Source organism: Symphalangus syndactylus, chromosome 5 (assembly GCF_028878055.3).
Source record: "Symphalangus syndactylus isolate Jambi chromosome 5, NHGRI_mSymSyn1-v2.1_pri, whole genome shotgun sequence".
Taxonomy (NCBI): domain Eukaryota; kingdom Metazoa; phylum Chordata; class Mammalia; order Primates; family Hylobatidae; genus Symphalangus; species Symphalangus syndactylus.
This window is the reverse complement of record NC_072427.2, coordinates 4,900,728-4,921,603: the sequence shown is the minus strand read 5'-3', so window position 1 is coordinate 4,921,603 and position 20,876 is coordinate 4,900,728. Positions and strand designations below refer to the sequence as shown.

Sequence of the window (20,876 nt, the reverse complement as noted above, 5' to 3'; positions counted from 1 at the left end):
TCTCTCAAATCTGAGATCCATTTCAGTGTGTAAGTCCATGGAATGTCATCCCATCAAAAAGGTAACAACTCTAGGTGAGCACTTAATCATGGTAGAAGCCCACAGCTGAAACACTGGAAACACTGATGCAATTCATTCAGGAATTTATTTTTTTCTAAAGCTGAACAAAACCTAATTATGAATAAGAAACATTTAAATGGCAACTCTTAACCTATAGTGCAAACACCAGATTCCACAAAACTGAATTCCTTTGTCAGCAATCCAATATTTAGTAGTAGCTGCTGCTTTTGTGGTTGTTGGTTAAAATTAAGTAATGATTCCAATTTTGAAGATAAAGTTTCAGTGTGAATTTTAGTAAAAGTCATAAAAATACCTGAGACATATTAGAAAATAAGATTTTCCCTCATATTAAAAAAAAAAAAACACTCTGCAGACTTTTATTTGAAGCCCATCTTTTGAAAATCACAAATCTTAGCCCTAACATTTCATAATCATTTCCTAGTGTTTTGTTTCACTTTTTCAATGAATAATATTTCCCCATTTAAGTTTCTCAAGGCATTGATTGCTAGAAAACTTCCCACGTGCCCTCTAAGTGTCCCCCGTGGACATTAGTGAATTAAACTTTGTACATGTCAGCTACACATTCATTGTCTCCTTTCTCAGCTGAGGCCATGAGTGGACCCCCATCAGTGGCTCCAAAGTCTTAGAAGTACTAACATGTTAAGAAAAATACATTTTTAAGGGTCAAAACAAAGTTACACAGAAGGAAATATCAGGGAAGGACTTCAAAAGTACTCCTCAGCATTGAGTGTCCGTGTCTTCTTGAGATTCTTCAGTTTATCAATGGCAGAAGTTACTAAAATCTCTCCATGAATTTTGTTGTCTCTTGTTCGCACGTTTACAGCATTATTTACCTTTTCCTTTTCTCCAACCACTGCAGAAAAGAAAGGTAAAGAAATGTATTTTAAATCAGCAGTTTACCAAACATTAAGTCAGCAGTCCCATGACATGTTTTTATCAAGTTTTTCTTCATTACTATTAAATATCATCTAATGAGCACTAGGTTCATCCTCTGATAGTTAAGTTTCTTGAGGGAAGGAATGGCTTCTGATCCCATCTCTCTATTGTCCACTTGAGAGAACAGCTCTGTGGTCCTAGGGTGCAAATGAGAGCGGGCAGCTCTTACAGACTCACACTGACTCCACCTGGCATACCTGATGAGCCAAGGGGTGGACACCAGACCCATGTGAGCCTGCCAGAACTTTCTGGAATGTGGGTAAAAAGTTTGTTCTCTCTAGTGACCCATACTGTGAGATGGTGCAGGAATCTACAGCCATGCTTCTTGCCATACAGAAGGAAGAAACCGGTCTGCAGATAAGTGGAATAAAGTAGATATTCAAGAGAAGCATAAAGAACCAGAGCAAGACAGGAACCAGAAATGGGGAGAAATAGTCCTGGTGAGGGTTGAGCTCCTGATTGCTCTTCTAGTGGTTTGGCTATTTAATTCTACCTTTCATGCCATGGGATACTCCAAGACCCTTCCAACAAGTGCTGTCTTTGTCTAAACCAAGTTGAGATTTCTGCCACCATAAGAGGCCTGATTGAAACACCACAATACCTACTATGATGTCAAATATTATCAATGAAACACTGTCAATAGAACAATGCTATGCATATTATTTTGCCTTCTACAGACTCTCAAATTACAGGAAATAGCAATACTATGCCTGCAAATATATCAGTGTTAGTTTCTCTTAATTTTGGAATCATTTTTAAAGCCTAAATTTTAGATTCTGCATCTAATTAGTCACGTGCTAAAAGGACATTTTACTTTTCGTCTATATCTTTTCCTTTGGATCATTTTAAATTTGGGATCTTTTCTTTCTGTTAGTTTAATCCCAAAGTTTCCTAATAAGCCAGAAAAGTGAGGGAAAATATTACAGGCCTGTGAGGCTGAAATATAAAGTATCTAATTCTACTGATGGGATCATTTTCACAGCTGTTTTCACTGTTGGCTTGCAATATTAACTACTGCTAGTAAAACTATCCCAGGGGATTCAGGTGAAACTTTACAACTCTTCTTCCAGCACACAACAAGCAGTACCTAGGAACAGCTAAGCTAGGCACGCTATGGACTCTTCTTTTTGTATAAGTATTAAATAGACAAATCATGATAATCAAGTAGTTGAACCATATTTCTTATTTTGTCTTTTGGAATTGAAGTGGAAAAATAGCATTTGGAAAAATATATACAAACTTAAATTACCCAAAATAAAATTATACTGAGCCAGCTGTGCATTTCGTATTTTCTTATTTAGTGTACAATTGTGATCTAAGTCAACGTCAGCCATAAATCCTTCTTCAAAAAATTCACTGGATACCTAGAAGAAAATGAAACACCTTTACTGTTACATTATGGCACCTAGCCTCCAAGAAGACCCCCGTTGTTCCCCACTCTTGGTATTCGCACCCTTGTATAGTTCCCTGCTCACTATACCAGAGCAGGTCTACGTGACCATAAAGATGGCGGAAGTGTTGGCCCATCATTTCTGAGACTAGGTTATACAAGCCTGCAGCTCCCATCTCTCTCAGATCACTCGCTCTGGGGGAAACCAGCCAGCATGCAGTGAGGACATTCAGGCAACCTGTGAAGCACCCAGGTGATGAGGAGCTGCATCCACCAACTGTGAGAGAGCCCCAAGGCCTGCAGCCCTGGCCGACAGCCTGACTGCAGCGACAGGAGACGCTCTGTGCCAGAATCCACCAGCTGAGCTGCTCCCAGACCCTGACTCATAAGAACTGTGAGATAATCAGTGTTTGTTGTTTAAAGCTGCTAAGTTTTGGGGTCACTTGTGACACAGCAACAGATAATATTCTTCCCTAATAGAGCCATGGAGAAATGAATAATTATGATATGTTTTAAAATACTAATTTCTCAAAAAACATTAAGAAATGAAATAGTTCTGATACAGCTGCAGAGACATGATTCATGTGTTACTCCCAACTGCTGAAAACATGGTTTAAGTTAATGTGTCAGTTCTGCAATATTTTAAACCATGAAGGACATTCCAAATCGATGACCTACACAGAATACATGCAAGATTATTGTGTACTTTAAACATCTCTGATTTTACCTGAAGTGCATATTTTTCACAAGTTGGCCCCACAGGGATCACCATCACCTGACGAGGAGATAGCCAGAAAGGCCTGAAAAATATATAAAATATGTATTTTCAAAGTGTAATAATGATTTTCAAACAACCAAAGATTCTTTTAAAGACTTCACAAGAGGGCAGTTCCAGTAGAGCAGCATGGAAGAAAACCAAATTATATTAAAGTTTGAAGGCAGCAAAGTAAACAAAAGGAGAATTTTGGAATTTTGATAGCAGAAGTGTAGGTAGAATGAGCTGGCAGACAGCCCAAAGGGCTGAGCATGCACTTACTGTGTGCCCCAGCAATTGCACTCCTGGCATTTGTCCCAGAGAAATGAAAGCACATGTTCACACACAATACTGCACACTAACATCCATAGCAGCTTTACTTATAATAGCCCCAAACAGGAAACACACACCCCAAATGTCCTTTAGCAGGTGAATGGTCAAACTGTGGTGCATCCACACTGTGGAACACCATCAGCCAAAAAAAAAAAAAAAAAAAAAAGGAACCAACTAATTTATCGCGAAACAAAACAACAACCTGGATGGCTCTTAAGCGAATTCCACTGAGGGGAAAAAAAAAAAAAGCCTACTTCAAAAGTTTGTGTACTGTATAAATCCATTTATGTAATATTCTTTTTTTTATTTTTATTTTTTATTTTTTAATTATACTTTAGGTTTTAGGGTACATGTGCACAATGTGCAGGTTTGTTACATATATATCCATGTGCCATGTTGATTTCCTGCACCCATTAACTCGTCATTTAGCCATGACAAAATGATGGAGCTAGAGAACAAGTTCATGGTTGTCAGATAAGAGGACAGGGGTGGGATGGTTTGAGTGTGGGGAAAAAAGGGCAGCAGGAGGGAGCCTTACAAGTGATGGAACTGTCCTGTGCCTTGACTGGTGGTCTTACACCATCTGTCCATGTGACACAGCTAAATACACATTCACACAAATGAGTGTATGTGAGGCTGCAGAAATCTGAACAAGGTTGGTGGATGGTCTCAATGTCTAGTTCTTGGTTGTGATACTGTATCTAGTTTTGCAAGATATTACCATTGGGGAAAACTGGGTAAAGTGTGTGCTGGACTTCTCTGTATAACTTCTTATTTTTTTTTGAGATGGAGTCTTGCTCACCCAGGCTAGAGTGCAGTGGTGTGATCTCGGCTCACTGCAACCTCCACCTCCCGAGTTCAAGTGATTCTCCTGGCTCAGCCTCCTGAGTAGCTGGGATTACAGCCATCACCACCACAGCCAGCTAATTTTTGTATTTTCAGTACAGACGGGGTTTCACCATGTTGGCCAGGATGGTCTTGAATTCCTGACCTCAGGTGATCCACCCACCTCAGCCTCCCAAAGTGTTGGGATTACAGGTGTGAGCCACCACATCCGGCCTCTAAATAACTTCTTACAACAACATGTGAACCTACAATTATTTCAAAATATAATTTTCCTAAAAAGATGGCAGGGTAGGTATAAGCAATGTCCGCTGTGGGACATGTTTGCCCTTTCCCTGTCATAGTGAGTATTTAGTCTGAAGGTGAAAGGGCATGCAAGGAGGACTATTTCAGATAGCATTTTATGAATGTGCATATTTATATATTTATTCTCGAATTACAAACACAAAACGTGATAAGTGGTAGAACACAGAAATACAGGGCATAAAACGAAAAGTACATGTTTCCTTTTGAGCTCTGTCCTTATCCCATCCCCAGCCCTCCTCCCCTGAAGGACCCACATTTTAGCCATCTTTACTTTTGGCTCCTGGGGAGATTTCCCCACAAGCCTGACTGCTGTCTGAAGTCTGGATGTATGAAGTGCAGGGAGTATACCTCAGTCTCTGTGACAAAGGAAGGCATGCTCAGTGCACTGGCCCCAACCACCTCCTGTCTCCCTCTCCATCTCCTATTTCACTAGTCTCTCTCTTTTCTTTAAACCACTTTCACTGCAACCATTCTAATGCAAAACACCATTATCTCTCACCTATGGTAAACTATTTAAAACAACTGGAAAGAAATATAAGCATGTTAACTCATACTCAGGTGGTATACATATTCACACCCATACTTTTGGCTTAACTGTAACTTCAACAGCTTAGAAACTCCATGATACCTAAGTGTATTTCTCTATGATCACAAAATATCAGGAATATACACAGACTCTCTAGCTACCCAGGACTTTTGGAAGACACTTTGTTTGGGAAACTCTCCACCTTACGTTTCCTGCTCAAAAATCTGCTTCCCCAGCCTCGCTGGACATGAATGGTAGTATGCATGGGTGTGATCTAGGTTCTGCTGATGTATAAACATGGCACTCTGACTTAAGACAGAGTGGAGAAGGAGGCACCACATGGAATCCATTCTGGCAAGGAAGGGTGATGCAGAGACATGGAGCTTTTGGAGGAACTGGTTGCAGTGACCCTTGCAGTATCATCTGGTGCCCAGTGTCCACAGTGGGAGCTGCAGGGACTGTGCCCAGCAATAGCAGCAGTGGGGGCAGTAGTTTCTGAAGAGAGAGCTAAACTGCATGAGCAGATGCTTAGCCAATTTCTAAAAATGGAATGGGAGGTAGAAATTTCACAGGTGGTTGCTGGTTTGCAGCATTTCCACATTCTAGGACACATCATCACAAGATGTTGTCTGCCAGCTGGTGCCATAACTGCTAGTAAAGCCACTTGCTTCTGAATGCATGGTGATAGTGAATCCCATAATGTCAGTGCAATGCTTTACTTATTTGCTATAAAATCTCTTTCATAGTCAGAAGCACTGTTGTGTTCCTGGCAGCACATAAGTACGTATTTGGTGCCACTGGCAGAAGCATGGCAGCAAAGAAGAGCAAAGCAAAATCCACAGTGGGTCTCTCTTCAATGAGAACGAGGCATTGGTCCTTACATGATGAAAGGGATCCAGTGTAATCAACCTGCTACAAGACCACTGGCTGTTCCCCCAGGTTACGGTACCATCCTGGGGGATCACAATTAATCACTACTGATGGCAACCTGAGTTCTCAGAAGAGATGTAGCCAGATGGAACTTAGTGAGGCAAACTCCATGTTTTTGAGCCCATGCATATCCGCCAGCGGCCACTTTGCCCATGAGCCACTGAGCAACAACTAGGGGAAAAAGGAAGCTGATTGTAACAGAATGGGTCCTCTTGTATTGGAACACTGAAAAGTTCCCCAATGGCGGGGGCCTTTTGGTGGCAGTACCACCTCTGTTGGCCCATTCTGAGTGATCATCCACATTTCTGCTTCCCAAATCTATGTAATTTATTTTTCAATCTAATTAGTTCTAAATCTTTGACCTTGTGGCCAAAGCAGTAACTAGAGCCCATGCATACAGGTAACTCCATATCTCCGGCCATTCTTCCTTCCGGGCAAAAAGGACCACAAGATGCACCACTCAAAATTCTGCACTTTAGGACACTTCCCTTCCCCACTGTCATCCTAAATGGGCTGTGCTGCTGAGCCATCTTGAGTTTGTGCCATTTATGAATCAGGTTTACATGTTTTCCTCCTCAGTGGCTGTAGGGAATCCAAAGGCAAACAATATGGGTTGAAGGAAGGATGGCTGGAGGGCAAGAGGTGGTACCTAGGAGTGTGGGTCACATGTTTTCAGGACAGCAACTAGATCTCTGAAGGGCTTGAAATAGGTGAAAAGATAACTTTAATTATACCGAGTCCCCCAAAAGGTAAATGGTACAGTTTTATACCACTCTACCTTAGTTTTTATCTTCTGATCTGGCAAATGGAATAAGACTTCTTTATTTGCTGTTTGGACACTTGCTAATTATAAGGCAGGAAAGGCCCTTTCTTTTGTTACTACTTTTATCTTTTACACATGATTTTTTAAGAATAGAAATATTTTTAAAAAGGAAAAATAAGTAAATTGATAAAAATTAAAAAGAATAATAGTCGTATAGTTTTTCTTTTCCATATCACTTACCATTTTCCACCATAGTTTTCTGAAAGAATGGCTATCATTCTTTCCACTGATCCCAAAATGGCTCGATGAATGATCACAGGTCTCTTCTTATCATCCCCATCCTTACTAAAAAATGAAAATTAAACATTTAAGTCTTTTCCTAAGATTCAATAACTATCTTCTAGCCTTACATTTAATTTTGAGAATAGATTTAGATTAGTGATATCAGATCTCTCCATTAACCTTATTTGTTCTGCGACTGTCTCATTTTCTCATTGCTTTCTTTGCTAATCTTTATTCTTTTATTTTAAAAACTTTTTATTACAGAGCACTGAAACATATACAAAAGTAGAACAGTATAATGAACTTCCACATACCCTCTCTCAGCTTCACAAAATGTCAACTCACAGCCAATCTCATCTGATCCAAATGCACCCCCATTCTTGCCACTATCTCCCACATTATAATCTTCATTTTTAAAATATTCCTGATATGTGTTCTTGAAGTCCGCTGGTCAAATTCCCTGAAACCCTCATGAGGTGTACCTTACATTTAATTATTCCCTCTTCCCCTTAGGAAAAAAAAAATGAAAAAAGCAAATGATGACTTAATTGTAATGAAGTAAGCCACTTCAAGATCTTTGCACAAGCACAAGCTTCTCAGAAAGATGAATTTCACATTATTACAACAAATGTAACATGTGACACTTACAAAGTTCTCTTGGTAAATTTTTATCTAAAAATTATACCAGCTAGCTACTACTACAATAAATGAAACACATTTAACAAATAAATAATAAAATAAAACAAACAAATAAAAACAGAGAAACTCATTCATTAAACCTACTTCAAATGTGTTGTAACTGGATGTCATCACTGCCAACCATTTCCGCTAAGAGCCATTATAGAATAACTGCAGGCAAAACCCTCTGTCTAGACCCTACAGGAAACTCTGGGATAGGGGTGAGCGGCTTGAGTCCATTCCTATGCAGGTATATGAAGAAATTCATCCCACAAATTGAAACCAGTATGAAATATTCCTAAATATCCCATCATGTTGATTTTGTGTGGGGAAGAAAGAGAAGCAAGCTGATCCTTTCACAGAGCCTGGGTATCCAAAATTTCTGTCCCATCATTTCTTTTAATCATGTCCAGACTTAAGAAGAGCAAATAGTGACATAAACTATGATTACACATCTATGCTATCAGACAAACATTGGAATGAATGCCAAATTCCCCCAAAATAACCCCAGTGGATTTGCTTACAATTATATTAGATTAATAGATAAATTTGAAGAGAATAACTTCACAATGTTGATTCTTCTCATTCCAAAGTGTGGTATGAATCTTCATTTAAATAACTCTTTTTTGTGGTCTTGGAGAAAATTTTATAGTGTATGCTTACAAATAACATCTATAGTCATGTGTTGCCTAATGACATTTTGGTCAACAATGGACTGCATATATGATGGTGGTCCCACAAGATTATAAAGAAGCTGAAAAACTCTTTTTTTTAAAAAAATTATACTTTAAGTTTAGGGTACATTTGCACAACGTGCAGGTTTGTTACATATGTATACATGTGCCATGTTGGTGTGCTGCACCCAAGGAAGCTGAAAAATTCCTATCATCTAGTGATTTGTGTTACAAGTACCTACACCACTGAGTACAGTAACATTCTGCAAGGGTTTGTAGCTAGGAGCAATAGGCTATCCTATATAGCTTAAGTGTGTAGTGGCCTATGTCATCTAGGTTTGTGTAAGTACACTCTGTGATGATCACACAACAATGATATTGCCTAACGACACATTTCTCAAAACATATCCCTGTCATAACTATATTTATGGGGATGCATGACTATATTTATATTTATTGTTAAGTTTATTCATATTTTCTATTTTGCTGTTGCTGTTGCTTCTGAAATGTTTTTTCCATTGCATTTCCTAGCAGATTATTGCTAATAGTATGAAGGCAAATTGATTTTTGCATTTTTACCTTCCATTATTATTAGTTCCCATTTTCTCCATTTGATTCTGTTGGATTTCTCTATATTTTAACATCTACAAATAATAATTTTATCTCTTGCCTTCATGTATTTGTAATCCCAGAATAATTTTGAGTAACAGTACAAATAGTAGTCATATTCATCTTCTTCCCAACTGTGTTGAGATGTTATTGCTGTTTTCTGATAAAGGCTCTTTATCATGATAAGGAAATTTCTGTATGAATGTTAACTTTTATCTGATGCCTTTCTGCATGCTGAATGTAATGAATGACAACAGCACACTCTCATCCACTCCTGCTTTTTTAAGGAAAAACCCTTACTCAATCATGGTGATGACCTTGATGCTTCTCTCTCTCCGAATACACTCCCAGTACCTCTACTTTGTTCATCTCTATGCCACGTGGCTCCAACTGTCATCATTTCTTACCTGGTCTGCAATCCACTGCTTCCACCTTTGCTTGCCTACTCGCCATTTGCCACACAACACCTGTGATGGCTGGCTGGGCTGATTTGTTTCTCCTGCACGTCCTCCTTAAATGAAGAGTTTCACTTGCATTCTGATGGCCCTAAGCAATTTTGTTGTAGGACTGATCCTTTCTTACTAATAGTTCTGACCCTTGCTCCTCCAAAAGGGAGAGATTAGACTTTTCGGAGTCCTACTAACTCCACTGTACCAATCAGGCAAAAAGTTAGAGGTCAACTCCCAGAAGCTTTTCCATTTTGGCACAAGGTGTGACCTATGGGACTTAGCCACTGGGTGGCGAACACATGGAACAATCTGAATATCACTACAAAGGCTTTGATAACTGAACTGACACCGAACCACAGCCCACAAAAGTGGGTTGGAAATTTCCACCTGAACCCAACCAGGCAGATTCACTGCCAAAACAAGACAACCCTCTTAGGATTTACACAAGACACAGCATCTCATAGTATTCAAGATGTTCAGGATACAATCCTAAATTACTTAGCATATGAAACATTAGGAAAATTCTCAGTTTGTGAGAAGAAAAGACAAACAACATTCCAGCAGCAAGAAAACACAAATGATGGAATTACCAAAGGCTGGAAATAGCCATTATAACTGTACCCCAAGAAGCAGGGTAAACACACCTGGAGTGACTGGAAAGACCAAAGTCTCAGCAAGAAATACAAAATATGAACAACAGAGATTGTAGAACTGAAAACTACAATCACAGAAAGTTTTAAAAAGTCATTAGATGGATTCAGTAGCAACAGAGATGGTAAAGAGTTGGTGAATTTGGAGATGAGTAAATAGAATGTATCCAATCTGAAAGATATACAAAGACTGAAGGAAGCATAAACAGCCTCAGGAAACTGGAGAAGTACCAAAAGGTCTAATATTCAGGTCACCTGAGTCCCAGAAGGAGAGGAGGTATAGTACAAAAGAAATAACAGAAAAACAGTGGCTGAAAACTCTCCAGCTTCCACAAACCAGTAACTTACAGATCCAAGAAGTTCAAACTGCCACAACATAGACTTGAGTAAGTCCACAGACACATCACAATCATGTGACACATAAAGGAAAAGTGACTCAAATTACTGCATATTTCTCATCAGAAACCATAAAAGCCAGAAGGATGTGTAACAATATTTTTTGTTTCTACTTTGCAAGAAAATAAATTATATAACTTAAAAAATAAAACCCCCAAACTAAGCAGTTCATCAAAATATTTCAGCTTACAGCCTACAGAAACTGCTACCATTTAAAATTGTACAGTGTTATCATCTCAGTGTGCAGTGACGCACGTGCAAACAGCATAGACCATGAGGACAGATTTAAAATTGTACAGCGTTATCATCTCGGTGTGTAGTGGCGCACGTGCAAATAGCATGGACCATGAGGACAGATGACCACTTCGGAACTCGAATTTGTTCAACACTCTCACTAGCATATAGTGTAGATGACAGGAAAGCTCTCATGTAATATTTATTTTACAAACATGACCTTGGAAGAATTAATAAGATGGCAACTCAGTTATTTACATAAAAATAGAAAAATCAGCTTGAGTTTAAGATGGCAAATCTTTCTATAAAACTAGCCAATCTTTCACCCAGACTGAAGTTTTAAAATTTGCTCTATGAGAGGGCTAATGACATCTTACTGCAAATAATGTAAAATATTTTTTAACTACTCAGGTCATATTTTATATTAAATTTGATAAAAAGTAAAAGTAAGAAAGCTAAGTTTTTACTTTGGGAAGCGTTAACATTTATGCATAAGACGAGAACAAGACTTGAAAAACCAAGTTGACAGAACTCAGGAACCCCTCCAATAAATGTAAACATTGGAAGACTTCAGAATTTATTTCGAGATCCTCACTAAATCATTGGAGCAGTAATGTTCTAATATTTATCTCATTGTAAGCATCAAAATTGTTCTATATTTTCCCTTCATAAATTTTATTTCATGTCTACTTACTCTGGAAGTGAGATGCAACAAAGGTTAACACAAAAATAGATGTCTCTGTTTTTAAATTAGAAGATGAGTGTTCTAGGTCAGGATCGGTGGCTCACGCCTGTAATCTCAGCACTTTGGGAGACTGAGGTGGGCGGAGGTAAGGAGTTCGAGACCAGCCTAGCCAACATGGTGAAACCCTGTCTCCACTAAAAATACAAAGTTTAGCCAGTCATGGTGGTGCATGCCTATAGTCCCAGTTACTCAGGAGGCTGAGGCAGAAGAATTGCTTGAACCCAGGAGGCGGAGGTTTCAGTGAGCCAAGATTGTGCCACTGCACTCCAGCCTGGGCAACAGAGCAAGACTCATCCCAAAAAAAAAAAAAAAAAAAAAAGATGAGTTTTCAAAGTTTGCATTAACCTCAGAAGCGTCCTCTTGCCATACTACTAAATTAATATATATTTTTAAACAATATTTTTAAAATATAAAAACTAAATAACTATCAACCCAGAATTGTACAAGCAAAGAAGGTTATTTTCTTTGAAAGTACAACAAAATAAAGACATTCTCAAATGAAAGAAAAGAAGGCAATTCATCTTCAACCGACCTGCTTTAAATAAACTGTTTATTCTCTTGTATCTTCAGATATATGAGAAATGATACTAGAGGGAACCCTGGAACATTAGGAATGAAACAAGATCAACAGAAATGGTAAATACTTGGTAAATATAATATAATGTTCTCCTCCTAAGCTCTTTAAAACATGTTTTATGATTGAAAACAAAAATAATATTGCTTATGAGGTTAACGTATATGACATGTAGTGTGTAGTATGCCTTCCAAAATGAATTTTTAAATAACAAGACTTGAAAATCAAAATTGTGCCTTGATCCGTGGGCTGCAGAATGGATGTTGTGTTAACAGGCATAAGAAAACATTAATCTCCTTGTACATCTCCATCAGAGCTCTTGGATGACCAGGTGCATTGTCAATGAGCAGTAATCTTTTGAAATGCATCTTTTTTTTTTCCTGAGCAGTAGGTCTCAACAGTGGGCTTAAAATACTCAGTAAACCATGCTGTAAACAGATGTGCTGTCATCTAGGCTTTGTTGTTCCATTTCTAGAACATGGGCAGAGTAGATTTAGCATTATTTGTAAGGGTTCTAAGATCTTCTGAATGGTAAATGAGCATTGGCTTCAACTTAAAGTCACCAGCTGCATTAGCTCCTAATAAAAGGGTGAGCCTGTCCTTTGCAGTTTTGAAGCCAGTCATTGACTTTTCCTCTAGCTATGAAAGTCCTAGAGGGCATCTTCTAATAGATGGCTGTTTCATATATATTGAAAATCTGTTGTTTAGTGTTGTCATCTTCATCATTGATCTTAGCTAGAACTTCTGGATAACTTGCTGCAGCTTGTACATCAGCACTTGTTGCTTTACCTTGCACTTTTATATTATGGAGATGGCTTTTTTTTTTTTTTTGAGATGGAGTTTCACTCTTGTTGTCCAGGCTGTGCAGTGGTGTGGTCTTGGCTCACTGCAACTTCCACCTCCTGGATTCACACGGTTCTCCTGCCTCAGCCTCCCAAGTAGCTGGGATTACAGGTACCCACCACCATGCCCAGCTAATTTTTTTATTTTTATTTTTGTATTTTTAGTAGAGACGGGGTTTCACCAACCATATGGAGTTGGCCAGGCTGGTCTTGAACTCCTGACCTCAGGTGATCCACCTGCCTCTGCCTCCCAAAGTGCTGAGATTACAGGCATGAGCCACTGCACCTGGCCCTGGAGATGGTTCTTTTAACTTCATGAACCAACCTCTGCTAGTTTCAAACTTTGCTTCTGCAGCTTCTTCACCTCTCTCAGTCTTCACAGAATTGAAAAGTTAGGGCTTTGCTCTGGATTAGTCTTTGGCTTCAGGGAAACTTTCCCCACATCAGCAAGAAGGCTGTTTCCCTTCCTTATCATGTGTGTTCACTGGAGTAGCACTTTTAATGTCCTTCAAGAGCTTTTCCTTTGCATTCACAATTTGGGTAACTGGTGCAAGAGGCCGAGCTTTTGGCCTCTCTGGGCTTTCAACAGTCCTTCCTCACTAAGCTTAATCATTTCTAGCTTTTGATTTAAGGTGATAGACTTATGACTCTTCTTTCAACTTGAATATTTACAGGCTGTTGTAGGGTTATTAATTAGCCTAATTTCAATGTTATTGTGTCTCAGGGAATAGGAAAGGCTGAGGAGAGGGAGAGAGATTAGGGAGTGGCCAGTGGAGCGGTCAGAACAGACAACATTTATCGATAAAGTTCACCGTTTTAAATGGGCATAGTTCATGGTGCCCCCCAAACATTATACTAGTAATATCAAATATCACTAATCACCATAACAGATACAATAATAATGAAAAAGCTTGAAATACTGCAAGAATTACCTAAATGTGACACAAAGACATGAAGTAAGCCCATGCTGTTGGAAAAATGGCGCTGACGGACTTGCTTGACACAGTTTATAAAAAATGCAATGTCTGCGAAGTGCAATACAGTGAAGCACGATAAAACAAGGTGTGCCTGTATATATATATACAGTCATGCACTGCATAACAGTGTTCTGGCCAACAACAGAGCACATACATGACAGTGGTCCAATAAGATTATAATGGAGCTAAAAATTTTCCCATTATTCAAGTGTTTGTGGTGACGCTGGTGTAAATAAATATACCATGCTGCCAGCTGTATAAAAGGACAGCACATACAATTATGTACGGTATGTAATACTTGATAATGATAATAAACAGCTGTTACTGGTTTATGTATTTACTGCACTTTTAATTGTTATGTAAGGTGTATTCTTTCACTTACTTTAATAAAAAAGTCAGCTGTAAAGCAGCCTGAGGCTGGTCTTTCAGGAGGTCTTTCAGAAGAAGGCACTATTCTCATGGGTGATGGCAGCTCCATGCGTGTCACTGCCCCTGGAACCTTTCACTGGGACAAGATATGGAGGTGGAAGGCAGTGATATCGATAACCTTGGCCTTGTGTAGGCTACTAGGCTGATGTATGTGTTTGTGTCTTAGTTTTTAACAAAAGCACTTAAAAAGTAAAAAATTTTTGAAGGTTTTAATAGAAAAATGTTTATAGAATAAAGATATAAAGAAAATATTTTTGTACAACTATAATGCATTTGTGTTTTAAGGTAAGAGCTATAATAAAAGATTCAAAAGTTTTAAAATGTCAAAAATGTATAAGGTAAAAAAGTTACAGTAAGCTAAGGTTAATTTACTATTGAAGAAAAAATTATTTAAATTTAGTGTAGCCTAAATGAACAGTGTTTATAACGTCTACAGTAGTATACACTAATGTCCTCGGCCTTCACATATACTTACAACTTACCCACTGACTCGCCTGGAGCAACTTCCAGTTATGCAAGCTCCATTCATGGTAAGTGTCCTAGACAAGTGTACCATTTTTTATCTTTTATACCTATTTTTACTGTACCTTTTCTATGCTAAGATATGTTTTGATACACAAATACCTTACCACTGTGTTACAGTTGCCTACAGTATTCAGTATAGTAACATGCTTTACAGGTCTGTAGCCTGGAAGCAATAGTCTAGACCATATTAGCCTAGGTGTGTAGTAGGCTCTAGGTTTGTGTGAGCACACTCGCACACTCGGTGATGTTCACATAGTGAACAAAGGGATAATCGGTGGTCCCATAGAACAGAATTTAAAATCTAGAAACAGACCCACGTATATATGTCCAACTAATTTCTGAAAAAGATACAAAGGCAAGTCAATGGTGAAATAATGGCCTGTTCACACATCATTTGATGTGTGAATGATTAGACATTTAGATGCAAACAATGAATCTTGACCTAAATGTCACATCTTACACAAACAATGAACTCAAATCAGATCTTAGAACTAGAAAACTTTTAATATAAAACATAGAAGAAAATCTTCATGGCCTGTACTTAGGCAGAGCTTATAGATGTGATACTAAAGCATGATCCATAAAAGAAAAAAATTGAGAAATTAAACTTTATTGTATTTAATAACTCAGGATGAATGGGAAAGTAAAGATATTACCAAAAATGAAAAAGCAAAGCTACAGACCAAAGTATTTGCAAATCATATATTCCTCCAAGGGCTTGTATCTAGAATATATAAAGAATTCTCAAAACTTAACAGTAAGAAAACAAATCACTCAATTAAAAATGAGCAAAAAGACTTTGGCAGACATTTAACCAAAGAGGATAAATGAATAGCAAATAAGCACATGAAAAGATGTTAACATCATTAGCCACTAAAAAAATGTAAAATCAAAAGATAATGAAATACTACTACACACCTATTAGAACTGCTTAACAAACAAAACCTGACAATATCAAGTACTGGCAAGGATGTGGAACATCTGGAACTCTTTACACATTGCAGGTGAGAATGCAAAATGGTGCAGCTGGTCTGGAAAACAGTTTGGCAGTTTCTACAAAGTTAAATATTTAATTATCATATGACCCATTCCCAGTTATTTAACCTAAAGAAATGAAAACTTCTATTCACACAAAAACCTATACACTAGTATCTACAGCAGCTCTATTCATAATCACCAAGAACTGGAAGCAACCCAAACACTCTTAAATGAGAGACTGGATCCACAACAGCACACTAGTCAGTGACAGAAAGGAACAAACTATCAATACTTGCAAAACCATGGATGAATCTCCACAGCACTGTGCTACGTGAAAGAAGCCAGTCTCGGAAGGCTCTATACTGCATGGCTCCGTTTACATGACATTCTGGAAAGGGCAAAACCATGATGATAGGGAGCGCATTAGTGGCAGCCAGGGGTTAGGGGTAGGAGGGGTGTGTGACTACAAAGGAGCAGCACGAGAGAATCACAGAATCATAACCATCAAGCTGTACACACACAACACACACACACACAGAGTTAATTTTACTGTATTTTTTTTAAAGAAGTTGTTGGTTTACAGTGATAAAATTGCCTTTTTTTCCCTGCTTTTTCAAGAAAACATCTCATACTTAAGTCACAGACCCAATGCCAGCATTTTGTGAAGTCTTCCCCCTGTAATCAGGGAGAGTCAGCAGCTTGGATCATATTTTCACGGAACTTTGTTCGTATCTCTACTCTCACGTTTACTTATCTTCCTCCCCCTACTAGACCAGAAAATTCAAGTTGATTCCCAACTGGATTATGATCAGGTAAACAAATATATATTGAGTGTATAGCACATATACTAGACATTCACTAATGTTTATTTTTGTATTGCTAATACTCAAATGACAAAAAATTAGAATATTAGTACTATAATATTTATCACATTCAATCACTCACCTGACATATGTGAGATTAAATCTAACAGGCAGTTGGAAGTCCAGCTGAATTGTAGCACATTGATGGTATCTGCCAATAGCATCCTTGATTTTTATGTCAATCTACAAATTAAATAGTGTTTGCTTAGAGAGAGTATTTATTTTTCTTTTAAATTTTGCTGTTTTGAAGCATGTGGTCGACTTACTTTAGGGCCATAAAATGCTCCATCACCTGGGTTCATTTTCCATGGTTCTCCAAAGTCCATCAAGCTGTTCTGCAGTTGCTTTTTCAAAAGAAGAAAAAAGATACAATTATACACTGTATCTTTATTTTTACATACAGCTCACAAAAGTTACTATAACTCTTCATTACAGTCTATGTTAGTTCAACATATATTTATTGAGCATCTTTTACATTCCTTCACCTCTGCACATGTCTGGGAGGGTCACTTATAATTTACAGGGGTGTGGAAGCATGAGGCTCCACTTTTGTCTTCAGCCTAAGCCACTACATGCCTTCAACTTAGCTTGTAGTGAAGATGTTCCACATTGAAGGTGAGGGTGCAGGTGTGTATTAATGAAAAATTTCCCAGAGTCTTCCAGTATTCCCATGAATCCAGCTTCCCTGGGAAGCACGTGGGCATTCCTAAGACCTTGGCTAAAGTACTGACAAAACACAAGCCAAACTCCCGTCATCACCTCCAACATACAGTTGCCCAGGAGGGGCAGACTTTTGGGAGTGACATGCCTCATGGGGAAATCAGAGCCGTGGCAGAGTCTTAGGGCCGAAGCTGCCATCATCAAGGAAGCCGACTCCTGGAGTCCTGGCAGCCTTTCCCAGGACCTCAGTCAGGATCTGATCTTGAGAAAGATGGAGATTTTATTCCTGGGATCCTGGGAGTGTCCCGCATAGGCCTGATCTTACAGAAGCAGCTTCTTTTCTTCTTACGACCAGAGGACGCCACCCCATGGGGACACTTCCTGGGCCTGGAGGCCGCGCTCCCCTGTTCCACTCTGTTTCTCAAAGGAGAAGGAACACAGGTACATGTTTCCAGGACAAATGAGGCCCTCCTACAGCAGATACCAAGTGATGGAAAGAATTCTGGGGACTGCAAGAAGCTAAAAAGCCAAGGAAAGGCCAAGTTTTGGGGAAGAGGATAAAGCAGGGGTCACTGCTGCTCCTCGGGCCTTGGAGGACACAGGACAGGAGGGCACATTAGGAGCTGCCAGAGCCGAGAGAGCATCGGATTCATGCAAGATATGTCTCTTTCAAACCATTTCAGACACTTCTGAAGACAAAACATTTAAATGCTCATCTCAGTGATTTCCAGGCCAGGGTTAGTTATTGGAGAGAAATATCTCAAAAGTGGAAGCAGGTCCATCCAGTCACACCCCTGGGTGACCTCAGGCTTGGCTGCTAAACTATTTACCCCCATTAATTAAGGAAAGAGCAAAAATGCTGGGACTTCCACCCTATCCTCCCCATGCCAGGTCTACACCTGGTCCATCCCCTTTTCAGCTCCCCACACCCCACCAAGTTTCAAATGAATGGAGTAATGACAATGATACCAACACCTAACATCTACTGGGCACTTACCTGTGCCTAGCACTATGCCTAACACTCCATGTAAATTACTTCATTTAAGTTCACCATACCCTCAGGAAGTGGGTGTTATTGCTACATCACCACCACCACCATCACCACCGTCATCATCATCACCATTTCATGCTGGACCCTGATGCTTAGAGATCTTCTACAATTTACTCATGGAGATCAAGTACTTTCAGACTTTAAAGTCTGGAGCAAAATGGCTCCAGAGCTGAGCTGTGTCCTCATTTCCTCTTCCTGCTTCCACATGGCTGTTAGGTAAACTGAGTCTGCATCCTTCCCAGGGTAGATAGGCTATCTCATTTGGCCCTCTTCGTCCATGCAGTGGACGTGGAAGAAGAGCTTAGGATGGGCAACGGTCAGTGGGGAGGAGAAGGCCCTACTTAGAGCTCAAGGCTAAACTGCTTCTGTGCAGCCTCTGCTTGGCTTCTGTACCTATTAATCACGTAAAAATAATTGTTACACTATTAATCCAGGGCTTCTCTGATTCTTATTTCTTGTATATGTGTGTTAAGCTCCCATGAGTATAGCAGTCCCCCTTATCTGTGGTTTCATTTTTCTCAGTTTCAGTTACCTGCAGTCAACTGCCGTCTGAAAATACTAAATGGAAAAATTCCAGAAATAAACAACTCACAAGTTTTAAATTGTGCACTGCTCTGAGCAGCAGGATAAAGCACTGTCCTACTCTGTCCACCTGGGATGTGAACTGTCCTTCTGTCCAGAGTCTCCATGCTGGGTGCACTGCCCACCTGTTAGTCACTTGGGAGCTGCCATGTTCATCAATCAACTGTGCAGTATCACAGTGCTTATGTTCAATCACCCTTATTTTCCTTAACCGTGGCCTCAAAGCACAAGAGTTGTGTTACTAGCAATCTGGATGTGCCAGAGTGAAGCCACAACATGCTTCCTTTAAGTGAAAAGGTGAAAGTTATCCATTTAATAAGGAAAAAAAATCCTATGCTGAAGTTGCTAAGAGCTATGGTTAAAAAAAATCTTCTATCCGTTGGGTAAGTTGTGAATTCGTGAAGAAGGAAAAAGAAATTCATGCTAGTTTTGCTGTTGCACCTCACACTGCAAAAGTTCCAGCCACAGTGCATGAACAGTGCTTAGTTAGGAAAAGAAAGGGCATTAAATCCCAGCACTTTGGGAGGCCGAGGCAGGAGGATCAGGAGGTCAGCAGATCGAGACCATCTTGGCTAACACGGTGAAACCCGTCTCTACTAAAAATACAAAAAATTAGCTGGGTGTGGTGGCAGGTGCCTGTAGTCCCAGCTACTCAGGAGGCTGAGGCAAGAGAATGGCATGAACCTGGGAGGCGGAGCTTGCAGTGAGCCGAGATCGTGCCACTGCACTCCAGCCTGAGCAACAGAGCCAGACTCAGTCTCAAAAAAGAAAAAAAGAAAGGGCATTAAATTTGTGGGTTGAAGGCATGAACAGATATGTATCCTAACCTGACTGCCATCCGTTTGGTACCATCCAGGGTTTTGGGCATCCACTTGGGGTCTTATTCCCCATGGATAAGTTGGGACTATTATATTCCAAGAAGAGGAGAACTAACAGAGCAGGGTGTCTGGCAATGACACCATCCTCATTTTTAATAAAAGCGAACACGGGAAACACACTATATCCTTAGTGTTTATTAAGAAAAAAAAGCAACGTGATGAGCTCCTTATCTTGGTTTTGCAAAGCTTAGATGTAACGTCTTTGAGCGTGGGTGTCTTCAGATAGACACAGGGCAGGGCACGACAGGACGTGACTACGAAGGGGACCCCAGCGTTGAGTATGCACATCTACATCTAGACCATGCAGCCCTGGGACTACAGTCGAACTAAGATGACTCAACAGGCAACGGTTTAAAATAAACCACCAAGAGTTACAGCAATCAGAGGATTTCTTTAAAAACCTGGGCCAGCTGTTAGTGACCAGCACTGAAGGACTATAAATAAAAGCCAGATATGAACTTTAAGTGTGCAGCAAACGTAAGGTATTATTATTATCACCGTCACAAAGAAAACGGGATAACCACATTCTACAACCTATTTATCTATCTCATAATTTCCAGGTTCAAAATTTCTATTACAAATTATTGCATCCTCCTGTGAAGACGTGCAGCCTCTCAGGTGTTTTCCATACGACTAAAATGAAGAGGAAGCACAAGGTGTGTCTCTTACCTTCTCAGCCTCATTCCACATCTCAATCTCTCCTAGGAAGTTTTCCGGCCTTGTTGACAGGTTTAATTGAAAGGAGAAGCCAAATGTTGAGTAAACAGATTGCAAAAACTGCAAACACCCCTTTATTTCTTCTTCAATCTGAAATCAAAGCAAATGAAACATTCAAATAGAACATCAAATTAAATTCATTTGTTTTAAAAAATAAAATGCTTCACGTCAGACAGAAATAAAGCATGTTTTTAATGGAGTACAGTTGATGATCCTGTTTT

At 39.4% G+C, this 20,876-nt stretch overlaps 1 protein-coding gene across 1 annotated transcript in view; it reads right to left on the bottom strand.

The window, feature by feature from the left end:
* Window positions 1–126: 126 nt before the first annotated feature.
* The window catches only part of TARS3 (threonyl-tRNA synthetase 3), a 70,352-nt gene continuing 49,602 nt past the window's right edge, over window positions 127–20,876 (bottom strand). The window contains exons 13-19 of the mRNA XM_055277035.2: window positions 20,608–20,745; window positions 17,034–17,111; window positions 16,850–16,950; window positions 7,103–7,207; window positions 3,135–3,207; window positions 2,267–2,381; window positions 127–934 (exon numbers count right to left, since the gene is read on the bottom strand). Coding sequence (XP_055133010.2) covers window positions 786–934; window positions 2,267–2,381; window positions 3,135–3,207; window positions 7,103–7,207; window positions 16,850–16,950; window positions 17,034–17,111; window positions 20,608–20,745 — 759 coding nt within the window. The 3' untranslated portion in view covers window positions 127–785. The remainder of the gene's footprint in view (window positions 935–2,266; window positions 2,382–3,134; window positions 3,208–7,102; window positions 7,208–16,849; window positions 16,951–17,033; window positions 17,112–20,607; window positions 20,746–20,876) is intronic.